General features: G+C 43.0%; 1 protein-coding gene across 1 annotated transcript in view; it reads left to right on the top strand.

Annotated features, from left to right (window-relative positions):
• The first annotated feature begins 428 nt into the window (after window positions 1–428).
• Window positions 429–13,848, top strand: part of LOC144695596 (zinc-binding protein A33-like) — a 40,508-nt gene continuing 27,088 nt past the window's right edge. The window contains exons 1-5 of the mRNA XM_078566495.1: window positions 429–825; window positions 5,451–5,546; window positions 6,181–6,414; window positions 7,384–7,406; window positions 7,500–7,615. Coding sequence (XP_078422621.1) covers window positions 451–825; window positions 5,451–5,546; window positions 6,181–6,414; window positions 7,384–7,406; window positions 7,500–7,615 — 844 coding nt within the window. The 5' untranslated portion in view covers window positions 429–450. The remainder of the gene's footprint in view (window positions 826–5,450; window positions 5,547–6,180; window positions 6,415–7,383; window positions 7,407–7,499; window positions 7,616–13,848) is intronic.

Raw genomic sequence — 13,848 nt, forward strand, 5'->3', positions numbered from 1 at the left:
AATGAGGCAGCACAGATTTAAAGTACTTGGCAAAAGATGCAAAAGTGACATGAGAAAAAAGCTTTGTCACACAGAGAGTGATTAGGGTCTGGAATACACTGCCTGAGAGTGTGGTGGAGACATGTTCAATTGAGGCATTCAAAAAGGAATTTGACTGTGATTTGGAGAGAACGAATGTGCAGGGTTACGGGATGAAGGCTGGAGAATAGCACGAAGTGAATTCAGGGACCGGTGCAGACATGATGGGCTGAATGGGCTCCTCCTGTGCCTTAACAATTCTGTGATTCTGTGAAATTTTATTTATCTGCAATCTATTTATATGCCTCATTTCCCCTTTTCTGGGTGTAGTTTATGTTGCTGCTGGAATCAGGAAATGAAACTGAAAGTATTTCACTTCATACTGATCACCATTTTACATAGAGCACAGAGCAAGGTTATCAGTCCTTCGAGATGGAAGCTGATCTTTCCTGTGCTATTTGCCATGATCTGTATAAAGACCCTGTCTTAATCGACTGTGATCACAGCTTCTGTCGATCCTGTATAACCCGTTACTGGGAGAAAGCTGGCACTACCTCCTGTCCTGTTTGTCGAAAGGAGACTTCATCCATGGACCTCAGACCCAACCGCACCCTCTCCAATGTCGTGGAGACATTTGTAAGTAGTGATAAAGGTGGTGAAATTCAGCAGGAATGCAGCCGTCACAAGGAGAAGCTGAAAGTTTTCTGTAAAACTGACAATCAGCCCATTTGTGTCATTTGTCAAATTTCAAAAAGTCATCAAAACCATGAGGTGCTGCCAGTGGAAGAAGCGACTGAAGAGTTAAAGGTGAGGAGATACTGTGTAAAATAAGATACAGGAACAGATAACAGAATCCCACACAGGGAACATTAATAGATTCTGTTTGAGCATTTCTCAATATTTATTATTTAATTACTCAGTCTTTAGATGAACTGCCATTTGTATCTCTGCTGCAGAAACCAGGGTGAATGTAATTTTTTGTGGGTGTTTAACTTCCAAATCCGTGAGTCTGCCCTCACTCAACATTAATTTGTCCTTTTGAGACTTTAACCATTCAGGCAATAGGAGACAATCTGGTGATGTAACTCAGGAAATGTTTATTAAGTAACAAAAGTAATACTTAACAAGTTAGGCAATGACTTCACTGGCTCAGCATGGTTCTTGCTTCCTGATTCAGCTCAGGGCACAAGGTGACATGTGATCTTCTCTCTCTCTGTCAGTTGGTTCTGTGGTCTTCTCCCTCTCTCCCTCCCGGTCGGTCAGTTCTGTGGTCTTCTCCCTCTCTCCCTCCCTCCCCCCCTCCCTGTTGGTTCTGTGGTCTTCTCTCTCCCTCCCTCCCTGTTGGTTCTGTGGTCTTCTCCCTCTCTCCCTCCCGGTTGGTTCTGTGGTCTTCTCCCTCTCTCCCTCCCGGTTGGTTCTGTGGTCTTCTCCCTCTCTCCCTCCCGGTTGGTTCTGTGGTCTTCTCCCTCTCCCGGTTGGTTCTGTGGTCTTCTCCCTCTTTCCCTCCCGGTCGGTTCTGTGGTCTTCTCCCTCCCTCCCTCCCGGTTGGTTCTGTGGTCTTCTCCCTCTCTCCCTCCCAGTTGGTTCTGTGGTCTTCTCCCTCTTTCCCTCCCGGTTGGTTCTGTGGTCTTCTCCCTCTTTCCCTCCCGGTCGGTTCTGTGGTCTTCTCCCTCTCTCCCTCCTTCCCGGTCGGTTGTGTGGTCTTCTCCCTCTCTCCCTCCCGGTCGGTCAGTTCTGTGGTCTGCTCCCGGCTGGAAAGCAGTCTCTTGTCTTCAGTTTCTAATTCAATGCATGTCTGGTAGCTCAAAGCTGGTGCTTTTAAACTCTTTCTAAATCACAGCCCACATTCATGATCAATCATGCTTTTGAATTTTTATTGGCTCGGGCAGCAAATGATCACTCCCGATTGGTTTAAGTGGTGCATGATCAGTTTTTGATTTGTTTCTCACGTGTAACGGTCATCAATTGATGTCATTTCCTGTTGACTCCTGATTGGCCCTCCTATGTCTCAGTTACTCATGGGACAGTCCCTCTCATTGTAGCTTTTTCTCTTCTTTCATTAAATGTTATGACTTTCAACAGAGATAACAGGGGTCTTAAGTTAATTTCGGTGTCCGCTTGTTTGAGGTAGTAGAGGGTATGATGTCAGTAACACTCAGTGATTGGGCTCAGTGTGTCAGGTGCCTATTGATATGTAGGTGTCAATATCGTACGTCCCCTAGAACTCAGATTAAGACAGGTACTTATCAGTGTGTTTTGGTTGAGAGCAGAGCTTCGATGTTTTTGTTGTATCTACCAGTGCTTGGGACAAATTAATTAAAAATAGTAAAAGAGGACAGAGCAGTGCATAGCCTTTCAGAAATTACAAAGTTACAGAAATTACATAAAGCCCATAGAAAATACAAACAAAATTAGTGCACAAAACTGATTGGTGTGCTCAAGTTGAGGTATCAGGATACACATACAAGATGCAGCATAATACATTATATCTTCATAAGGAATTAAAGGCAAGAGAACAACATGGCGATAAAAACTGATTACAGAACTTAACTCTAAGCTTAACAGAACCAAAGATGGTTTCGTGTTGTGAAGGAAAGTGACTGCTTTTACCCTTCTTACAATACTACAAATTAAAAGGACTAGACTAATTATCAGGAATGAGGACTAACTGCTTAAAACCTTCACATGATAGGCTTTGGGATTTTAGGAAATATAAACTGGTAAGTTTTAATTGCTAGGGAGGATGATGGTCCCAGACCAGGACTGCTGAACCGTGATGTCTTTGAAGCATTGTCTTGGGCCCATGTGGTATTGCCCACTTGTCGAGTGTGGATGTGACTGCTAAGACCTAGTCACATGATGTACTAGTGTCCTGCATTGACTACAATTCATCAGCATATCATATTGGATTAATTGATTAATAAACTTGAATTACTTGATCATTAACTAAGCTAAACTACAAACTAATTGTAAATAATTATTAAACCTAAACTCTTTTACAACAGAGGATGAAAGATTCACTTTAGTCTAAAAGGAGTCTCACTTTACATCAACAACAAAAACCTATATTTATCTAGCACCTTTAATGTAATAAAACATCCTCAGGTCCTTCACAGGAGTGTTGTAAAGTAAAATTAGACACTGAGCCACATCGGGAGATATTAGGACGGATGGTGCAAAGCTTGGGCAAAGAGGTAGGTTTTCAGGAGTGTTTACCAGGCTGAGAGGTGAAGGGGGTTAGGGAGAAAATCCCAGAGCTCAGGACCTCTGCAGTTAAAGGTGCAGCCACTAATTGTGGAGTAATTAAAATCAGGGATGGTCAAGAGGCCAGAATTAAATGAGAGCAGATATCTCACAACATTGTGGGGCCGAAGGAGATTATAGACATAGCGGGGAGCGAGGCCATGGAGTGATTTTAAAGGATTTGTAAGATTTAAAGTTCTGGAGGCTCAGATTACCCAAAATAGAGAGTCGAGAACTCATCCGTGAATTTAAGGTAGTTTAAATTTATTAAGAAGGAACGGTTTAGATATGATGTGTAATCTAAATAGGCAGAAAATGCATAAGTAACAAGTGAGAACAGTTTATTGGTCCTGGATTGGACAAACAGCGGGGAACAGCAGGGGGATGCTGATCCCCATGGCTGATGGTGACAGTCTCCTCAGAATGGTTTACAGTCCTGGATTGGGCAAATGGAGGAATGAAGCTGATCTTCATAACTGGAAGGGGCAGTTTCTTCTGTTTTCTTCAGTCTTCTTTAGCTAGTCAAAATGTTAGGCCGAAGCCAGTATAGATCATTTTGAAAAGCTCTCCTTTGTCCAAAGTCTTCTTGGACTAACCAGGGTGATAGGCAGGAGCCAGCACTGGTCCACCTCGAGAGGCTCCCTTCTGTCCAAAGTGTTGTTTTTCCCTTTCAAGAATCCATTTATTTACCTCATTTCTGGCAAGTTTTTATGCCATTAATTTATTCATTTGTCCATTGGCAAGGGACAGGTATTCAAAGTAATCCCTCTTATTTCCATGAGAAGCCCAGGACCAGCAAACTATTCTGAGGAGGCTGCCACTATCAGCCATGGGGATTAGAATCACCCTGCTTCTCCCAGCTGTTGGTCCAATCCAGGACCAATAAACTCATTTCTTGCCAGGACATCCTGTTTAATCTTCAGACAGTTGGTTTATGTTTGAGTCATAAGATCACCTCCCATCCCTGCTATCAGGATTAATAATGGCTTGTTTCAGCTTGTGATAGAGACGTGCCCTTGGCAGAGGTAATGAGCGTCGCTGTTTTAGGATTTTATAAAGTTATTACACAATGTTTTATTACAGATGCAAACTTTAAAATCGAGGTGTTTTTTGCGGGAGCCAATGTAGGTCAACGAGCACCGGGATGATAGGTGAATGGGGCATGGTGTAAGAAGATGGGCAGCAGGGTTTTGAATGGCCTCAAGTTTATGGAGGGTAGAATGTGGGAGAGCAGCCAGGAATGCGTTGGAACATTCTGGAGGTAACAAAGGCATGAAGGTGCTTTTGTTCAAAATTCAAACCAGGTCGACTGTGATTGGTCAAGGCTTTGCCCTGGGGAGTGAACCAGGGAATGGCTGTTCCCCAAGCTTTTGTTTGGTTGTCAAAGGTGCAGCATGTGGGGCAGGCTCCATCTGCCTGCTAAGCACAGGGCCCTGTGTGTGAATATTTGTGGCTTCTAGCATGCATAAGTGAGCCACACTGAAAGACCGACTGATAATCTTAAATTGATTTTCAGTGTAATTCTTAGCACAATCAGGATTGGACAACACTTGCTAAATGTTGTGTTCTCAATACCCATTTGCTGGGACTAAAGAATACGGGTTGCACGCATGATTCAGGATGGCCGAGTTGGTACAGAAGAAAGAACAGATCAGCAGACCAATATTAGATGATGCACATACTGTTTATTTACACAAGAGACACAGCTGTTACACTTGTGTGCTTCTAACACAAAACCTAACTCAAGACTAACTACAGAGGTAGCCCAAGCTACACAGCTATTGGATGACAAGATCATGTGATCATCCTGTATACCATTCTTCTTAAAGGTATATTACACATCAAATTACCACACTAAACAATCAGAAATTCGCATCTGGGCAGTTAACTGTTCCATGCTGCATTCTGCATGGCAACGCCTCCACCAATCAGAGTCCACTTGCCAACCAATCAGCACTCTTCCCAGCAGTATAAATTGTTGTCCCCTTAATGTTGGCAATTTCTTGTGAATTGTCCTGATGAGGGCAAGATGAAAACCTTTGATAGGACTTTTCAACCAAACTGCTGAATGTGAAGCAATAGGTACCCCACAATAAGAGCCTTCAGATTTTTAATTTTAACTGTATGATGTTTAATTTTGGGTGTTTATTTTTGAAAAATGTACAAATTAATTGTTATTCTTTCATCAGGAGGAACTGCAAAATTTACTGAAGCCGATCCTGGACAAGAAGAAGGAATGTGATGCTGTAAAAAGTGATTATGAGAAAACATTAACCCACATTCAGGTACTTCTGATCTTATTTTGTTTGACATTCTGTACAGAATTATAGACGTCCAGAATTGTACTGTGCAGAATTCTGTCTCCATATTATAAAAAGGATAAAGAGGTAGTGGAGAAGGCGCAAAAGTATAATTACAAAGATGATACCAGAACTGAGAGGTTATACCTTTAGGGAAAGATTCAACCAGCTGGAAAAGAGAATCTGTGAGGTGACCTTAGAGAGTCCGTTAAAATTATGAAAGTTTTTGATAGTGTAGATGTTAAGAAGATGTTTCTGTTTGACAGGGAGTCCAAAACTTGGGGTTTTAAATTCAAGATCGTCACCAATAAACCAAATAGAGAAATTAGCAACTTGATCCTCAGTTAGAGCTTCCTCTTCTGAATAAATTATCGTCTGATCATCTATCATCTATTATATCTAAGGTATAATCAAGTAACTAGATTTCAGAACATTAGAGAATAACTTTCTCTGTTTAAAATAAATCATACATACATCTCAATAAATTATCTGGATGTGGATTAACTAGATTGGGAATATTTTTTCTGTATAATATTCTGATATGAACAGAACTGCTCAGGCTGAATAACCTTTTTAAAATCCTCATTTGATTTTTCAACCTCACTGATAATTTCCAAAGGACCAAGGTGTAAATACAGAGAAACAGATTACAGCCGAATTTGAAAAACTGCACCAGTTTCTCCGTGAGGAAGAGAGAATCGTGTTGGAAGATCTGAACCTGGAGAAAGAGAAAAAGAGTCAGGAGATGAAGGAGAGGATTGAGAAGATAACGGAGGAAATCTCATCGCTTTCAATCACTGTTCGGGATATTGAACAAGAGCTGAGTGAACAGGACAACATCAAGTTTTTAACGGTGCCTGTTTATTTATTTCTCTCTCCTTCACCTCTTTTTGAGACTGTCGTGAAGAATGAACAGGTTGTGTCATCAATATCTAGAATATAAAATTCACTGACCAGAATAATACCAATCACCTGTGACATTTTGTTTCCTCTGTCTCACACCCAAGGTCACTAACGGCTGCCTTTAACTTGGAAATTACTACATCTGGAACTTGTTTATATTCTGTATGGTTCAGGTTTTCAGGTTACACAGAGTGGTCTGAGACGCTATCTGTAGTATAACTGCAGACAAAGATTCAAAGACAAGTTTGATTAGCCCCAAGGCTGAACGTAAAACTAACATTGCAGATTTCCCCGTCTTTCTAGGATAGTCCGTGATTTCTATTGGACAACACTGGTACAGAGTCACAGAAACATTTGTCTCCAGGACACATACAAATTATTAAATGAAATCATTAAAGTAATTCTCTTTAAACAATTAATTAATTATTACTGAAAAGAGAAAATAATCTTTTCATCTGAAATTTTTTCACAAGTAACGTCTCTTTTCATCAATATTCAAGTTCTGTTCTACCAAGCAACTGTTTTGTTTATTCCTTCATGGCAAGTTGGCATTGCTGGCTAGGCCAGCATTTGTTGCCCATCCCTAATTGCCCTTGAAAAGGTGGTGGTGAGCTGCCTTCTTGAACAGCTGCAGTCCCTGTGGTGTATGTATACCCATAGTGCTGTTAAATTAATTCCAATAATTGGACATCCATCAGGATTTTACAATTGGATTGTACCTCTGAGTTGTGTTGTGCAGTAAGATCGAGTCATTTGTAATATTGTGGAGTAACTCACAGTCCAGTGAGGACAGGAAGAGGCAGTCCAATAACTTGCTATATTTATAATGTACTTTTCTGTGGAATCCAGTTTGTTTCTTTACTTTTTGTGATAAAATGTTCTCCAAACACAAACATTAATTATTGTTCTTGTTCCACAGAAAATTCAAGATCTACAGAAAAGGTAAAATTTACACCCTTGGTTTGATTTTTATTTCTAACATATTTCTCCCTCACCCTGGAATGATCCAACACTGACCTTTATCTCCTGTTTCAGAGTGAAGCGAACTCTCCCAGAGCCACAGAAGGTTTACCCTTTAATAAATGTGGGGAAGTACATTGGGTCACTGCAGTACAGAGTGTGGAAAAAGATGCTGACGGTGATTAATACAGGTGGGTGTGAGCTTCCTGACACCAGCTATTAAACAGCTCTCTCTGTTATTAGTTGAAGGGATCTGTCTCTTTATAATAAATATCTAATTGTATTGTAACTGACTAGATTTTACTTCAGTCAGTTTTCTGTTAAAATATATAATTGTCTGATCTGTTTCCATTTGATATTTTTTTGCTGAACAATTAGCCTGGCCCAGAATTCCCAATGGATGTATTTTCAGGACAGATCTGGGATCTGCTGAAATTCCATCTGTCCCGTTCCTGACGCTGTACCAAATCCTGGAGTCTTGGGGATTTCCATATTGTCCGTCGGTGCCAATTCTGTTTCCCACTCGATCAGTAGACTGGTCAGAAATGTAAGGGACAGGAGGGAGCTACATTTGAAAACTGAAAAATGCTGCTGCTTTTACTGGAGGCTGGTTTTCTGAAAGCCCACGATCAATCAGTGATCGATTACATTTGGGAATCAAACCTTTCAAATGTTCAATATTCCTCATGTTTTCAGTAACACTGAACATAAAATAAACATATTAAATGATAGGGGGAGTAAGTGGGCCAGTGGAATTTGTTTGTCTGGATTGTCCTACGATTTCCCTCTCACTGTGGGTGCTAAATGGAGTTAAATAGGCAGGAACTGTGACTGCCTTAACTCTGCCGGTTTATAATTCACCTCAACAAAGTGTCTTTTCCCTAATGTCCACAGAGAGTCCACTTCACCACAGTGTGGGTGGTCAGCCCGCCCACACAATTTTTTAATAATTATTCGTTCATGGGACGTGGGCATTGCTGGCTAGGCCAGCGTTTGTTGCCCTTGTTCAGAGAGTATTTTAAGAGTCAACCACATTGCTGTAAGTCTGGAGTCACATATAGGCCAGACCAGCTAAAATGTCCTTCCCTGTAGGACATTAGTGAACCAGATGGGCTTTCACAACAATCAACAACATCATTAGACTTTTTTTAATTCTACATTTTTTTATTGAACTCAAATTCCACCATCTGTTGTGGTGGGTTTGGAACCCAGGTCACCAGAACATTACACTGGGGCTCTGGATTTCCAGCCCAGTGACAATACCACTATTCGACCCCCAATTTAATCGTCAACCTCAACCATAGTTAATCCCGGCAGTATATGGGGGATCCCCACTCACCAGGATTGATGATCAAGAAGATGACACTTAGATTTCTCAGTGTCTCACCTCCGAGGAAGGTGCAGCCTCTCCTCCAGTGGATTTTAGGGAGATTTGTCCACTGATAGCTGGACTTTCACCTGGACAATATCGGCTGAACTTTACGGACCATTCGTGGGTGGACAAACAGGCAGGTGGACCTGTAAATTAGGGTGCTATGTCCTTGGTGACATACCCGCCACTGGTTCACCCATTCCCACAGAATCATAGAAATATAGAAACTAGGAGCAGGAGTAGGCCATTCGGCCCTTCGAAACTGCTTCACCATTCATTATGATCATGGCTAATCATCCAATTCAATAGCCTCCTCCTGCTTTCTCCCCATACCCTTTGATTCCTTTCGCCCCTAGAGCTACATCTAACTCCTTCTTGAAAGCATATAATGTTTTGGTCTCAACTACTTTCTGTGGTAATGAATTCGACAGGCTCACCACTCTCTGGGTGAAGAAATTTCTCCTCATTTCAGTCTTAAATGTCTACCCCGTATCCTCAGACTGTGACCCCTGACTCTGGACTCCCCCACCATCGGGAACATCCTTACTGCATCTACCCTGTCTAGTCCTGTTAGAATTTTCTAGGTTTCTATGAGATCTCCCCTCATTCTTCTGAACTCCAGCGAATATGATCCTAATCAACTCAATCTCTCCTCATATGTCAGTCCTGCCATCCCAGAAATCAGTCAGGTAAACCTTCACTGCACTCCATCTATAGCAAGTATATCTTTCCTCAGATAAGGAGACCAAAACTGCACACAATATTCCAGGTGTGGTCTCACCAAGGCCCTGTACAATTACAGCAAGGCATCCCTGTTCCTGTACTCAAATCCTCTGGCAATGAAGGCCAACATACCATTTGCCTTCTTTCCCGCCTGCTGCACCTGCATGCTTAGCTTCAGCGACTGGTGTACAATGACACCCAGGTCTCGTTGCACATTCCACTCTCTCAATTTATAGCCATTCACATAATCATCTGCCTTCCTGTTTTTGCTACCAAAATGGATAACCTCACATTTATCCACATTATACTGCATCTACCATGCATTTGCCCACTCACTCAGCTTGTCCAAATCACACTGAAGCATCTCTGCATCCTTCTCACAGCTCACCCTCCCACCCAGCTTTGTGTCATCCGCAAAGTTGGAGATATTACATTTAATTCCCTCCTCTAAATCATTAATATATATTGTGAATAACTGGAGTCCCAGCACTGTTCCCTGCGGTACCCCACTAGTCACTGCCTGCCATTCGGCAAAAGACCCGTTTATTCCTACTCTTTGTTTCCTCTCTGGCAACTAGTTTTCTATCCATCTCAATACACTAACCCCAATCCCATGCGCTTTAATTTTACACACCAATAACTTATGTGGAACTTTGTGGAAATCCTTCTGAAAATCTAAATAAACCACATCCACTGGCTCCCCCTCATCAACTTTACTAGTTACATCCTCGAAAAATTCCAGTACATTTGTCAAGCATGAGTTCCCTTTCATAAATCCATGCTGACTCTGTCCGATTCTGCCACTGTTTTCCACATTCCAGCTATTAAATCTTTTATAATGCACTCTAGAATTTTCGCCGCTACCGACATCAGGCTGACTGGTCTATAATTCCCTGTTTTCTCTCTGCTTCCCTTTTTAAATAGTGGGGTTACATTAGCTACCCTCCAATCTGTAGGAACTGTTCCAGAGTCTTTGAATCTCGGAAGATGACCACCAATGCATCCACTATTTCTAGGGCCACTTCCTTAAGTACTCTGGGATGTTGATTATCAGGCCCTGGCGATTTATCGGCCTTCAATCCCATCAATTTCCCCAGCACCATTTCCCTACTAATACTGATTTCTTTCAGTTCCGCCCTCTCACTAAACCCTGTGTTCCCCAACATTTCTGGTATGTTATTTGTGTCCTCCTTTGTGAAGACAGAACCAAAGTATGTATTTAGTTGGTCAGCCATTTCTTTGTTCCCATTGTAAATTCCCCTGTTTCTGACTGCAAGGGACCTACATTTGTCTTCACCAATCCTTTTCTCTTCACATACCTATAGAAACATTTACAGTCAGTTTTTATGTTCCCTGCAAGCTTACTCTTGTACTCTATTTTCCCCTTCTTAATCAATCCCTTGGTCCTCCTTTGCTGAATTCTAAAGTGCTCCCAATCCTCAAGTCTGTTGTTTTTTCTGGTCAATTTGTATGCCTCTTCCTTGCATCCAATATTGTCTCTAATTTCCCTTGTAAGCCATGGTTTGGCCACCTTTCCTGTTTTACTTTTGCGCCAGACAGGAAGAAACAATTGTTGCAGTTCACCCATGCGCTCTTTGAATGTTTGCCATTGCCTATCAACCGTCATCCCTTTAAGTAACGTTTCCCAATCCATCATGGCCAACTCGCACCTCATACCATCATAGTTTTCTTTATTAAGATTCAGGACCCAAGTCTCAGAATCAACTACGTCACTCTCCATCTTGATGAAGAATTCTGTCATATTATGGTCGCTCAACCCCAAGGGGCCTCGCACAACTAGATTGCCAATTATTCCTTTCTCATTACACAATACCCAGTCTCACCCCACCTCATAATTTTATGCTAGCAGGGGAGTTGTCAGGTGGTCACCTGACATTGGCTGAATTGAGGCGAGTTGACTCAGCAGCAGTGTGATTGCCCCTGAAATTTACATGAGGGTGTGTGGATCCCACCCTCAGCATAAAATACAGCCCTATTACTGTTCGTGGCAGTCACGTTACTGCTGTCCTGAATTTCTCTGCACCTGGATCCTTCCAGGAAACAGGGAGGCATTGGCATTGTCATTGGACTAGTATTCCAGATGCCCAGGGTAATGCTCCAGGGGCCTGGGTCCGAATCCCACCACAGCAGATGGTGAAATTTGAATTCAATTAAAATCTGGAATTATAAGTCTAATGTTGACCATGAAAGTATTGTCGATTGTTGTAAAAACCCATCTGGTTTATGAATGTCCATTACGGAAAGAAATCTGTCGTCCTCACCTGGCCTGCCCTACATGTGACTCCAGACCCACAGCAATCTGGTTGCCTCTTACAATGTCCTCTGAAATAGTCTAGCAAGCTTCTCGGTTGTATCAAACCGTTAAAAACAAGTCAATAAGGAATGAAACTGGATGGACTACCTGGCAATGACCTAGGCACCGGAAACAACAAAGGCAAACTCAGCCCTGTCAACCCTGCAAGTCCTCCTTTCTAAAAATTGCCAACATTGGGAGAGCTGTCTCACAGACTAGTCAAGCAACAGCCTGACATAGTCATACTCACAGAATCATAGCCTACAGGCAATGTCCCAGACAGCACCATCACCATCCCTGGATATGTCCCCTCCCACCAGCAGCATGGGTGGCGTCACAGTGGTATACAGTCAGGAGGGAGTTGCCCTGGGAGTCCACAACATTGACGATGGATCCCATGAAATCTCGTGGAACAATGTCAAATATGGGCAAGGAAACCTCCTGCTGATGCCACTTAGCGAGCCCCTGTCAGCTGATGAATCAGTACTGCTCTATGTTGAACATCACTTGGAGGAAGCTCTGAGCGTGACAAAGGCTCAGAATGCACTCGGGGTGGAGACTTCAATGTCCATCACCAAGAGTGGCTCGGGAGCACCACCACTGACCAAGCTGGCCGAGTCCTAAAGGACATAGCTGATAGACTGGGTCTGCGGCAGGTGGTGAGGGAACCAACAAGAGGGAAAAACATGCTTGACTTTATCCTCACCAACATGCCTGCTACAGATGCATCTGTCCATGACAGTAATGGTAGCAGTGACCACTACACAGTCATTGTGGAGGCAAAGGCCCGCCTTCACTTTGAGGATACCCTCCATCATGTTGTGGTGTTTCGAACAGATCTAGCAACTCAAGACTGGGAAACCATGAGGCGCATGATCAGCAGCAGAATTGTACTCAACCACAGTCTGTAACCTCATGGCCCAGCGTATCCCCCCCTCTCCAATTACCACCAAGTCATGGGATCAACCCTGGTTCAATGAAGAGTGCAGGAGGGCATGCCAGGAGCAGCACCAGGCATAGCTAAAAATGAGGTGCCAACCTGCTGAAGCTACAACACAGGACTACTTGCATGCCAAACAGCATAAGCAGCAAGTGATAGACAGAGCTAAGCGATTCCAGAACCAATGGATCAGATCTAAGCTCTGCAGTCCTGCAACATCCAGTTGTGAATGATGGTGGACAATTAAACAACCCACTGGAGGAGGAGGCTCCACAAAATTTACATCCTCAATGATGGGGGACCCCAGCACATCAGTGAAAAAGATAAGGCTGTAGCATTTGCAACAATCTTCAGTGCGGAGTGGATGATCTATCTCAGCCTTCTCCGGAGGAACCCAGCATCAGAGATGCCAGTCTTCAGCCAATTTGGTTCACTCCATGTGATATCAAGAAATGGCTGAAGACACTGGACAGTGCAAAGGCTATGGGCCCTGACAATATTCCGGCAATAATACTGACTGGTGCTTCAGAACTTGCTGCCCGCCTAGCCAAGCTGTTGAAGTACAGCTAAGACACTGGCATCTGCCCGGCAATATGGAAAATTGCCCTTTACATAAAAAGCAGGACAAATCCAATCCACCCAATTACCACTCCATTAGTCTACTCTTGATCATCAGTAAAGTAATGGAAGGGATTGTCAACAGTGCTGTCACGCAGGACTTGCTTAGCAATAACCTGCTCACTGATGCTCAGCTTGGGTTCCGCCATGTTCACTCAGCTCTTGACCTCATTTCAGCCTTGGTTCAAACATGGACAAAAGAGCTGAACTTGTAAGGTGAGGTGAGAGTGACTGCCCTTGACACCAAGGCAGCATTTCACCGAGTGTGGCATCAAGGAGCCCTTGTAAAACTGGAGTGAATGGGAATCAGGAGGAAAGCTCTCCAGTGGTTTGAGTCATACCTAGCACAAAGGAAGATGGTCATGTTGTTGGAGGTCAGTCATTTCAGCTCCAGGACTTCACTGCAGGAGTTCCTCAGAGCAGTGTCCTAGGTCCAACCATCTTCCACTGCTTCATT

The sequence above is a fragment of the Cetorhinus maximus genome, chromosome 21 (assembly GCF_964194155.1).
Source record: "Cetorhinus maximus chromosome 21, sCetMax3.hap1.1, whole genome shotgun sequence".
Classification (NCBI taxonomy): domain Eukaryota; kingdom Metazoa; phylum Chordata; class Chondrichthyes; order Lamniformes; family Cetorhinidae; genus Cetorhinus; species Cetorhinus maximus.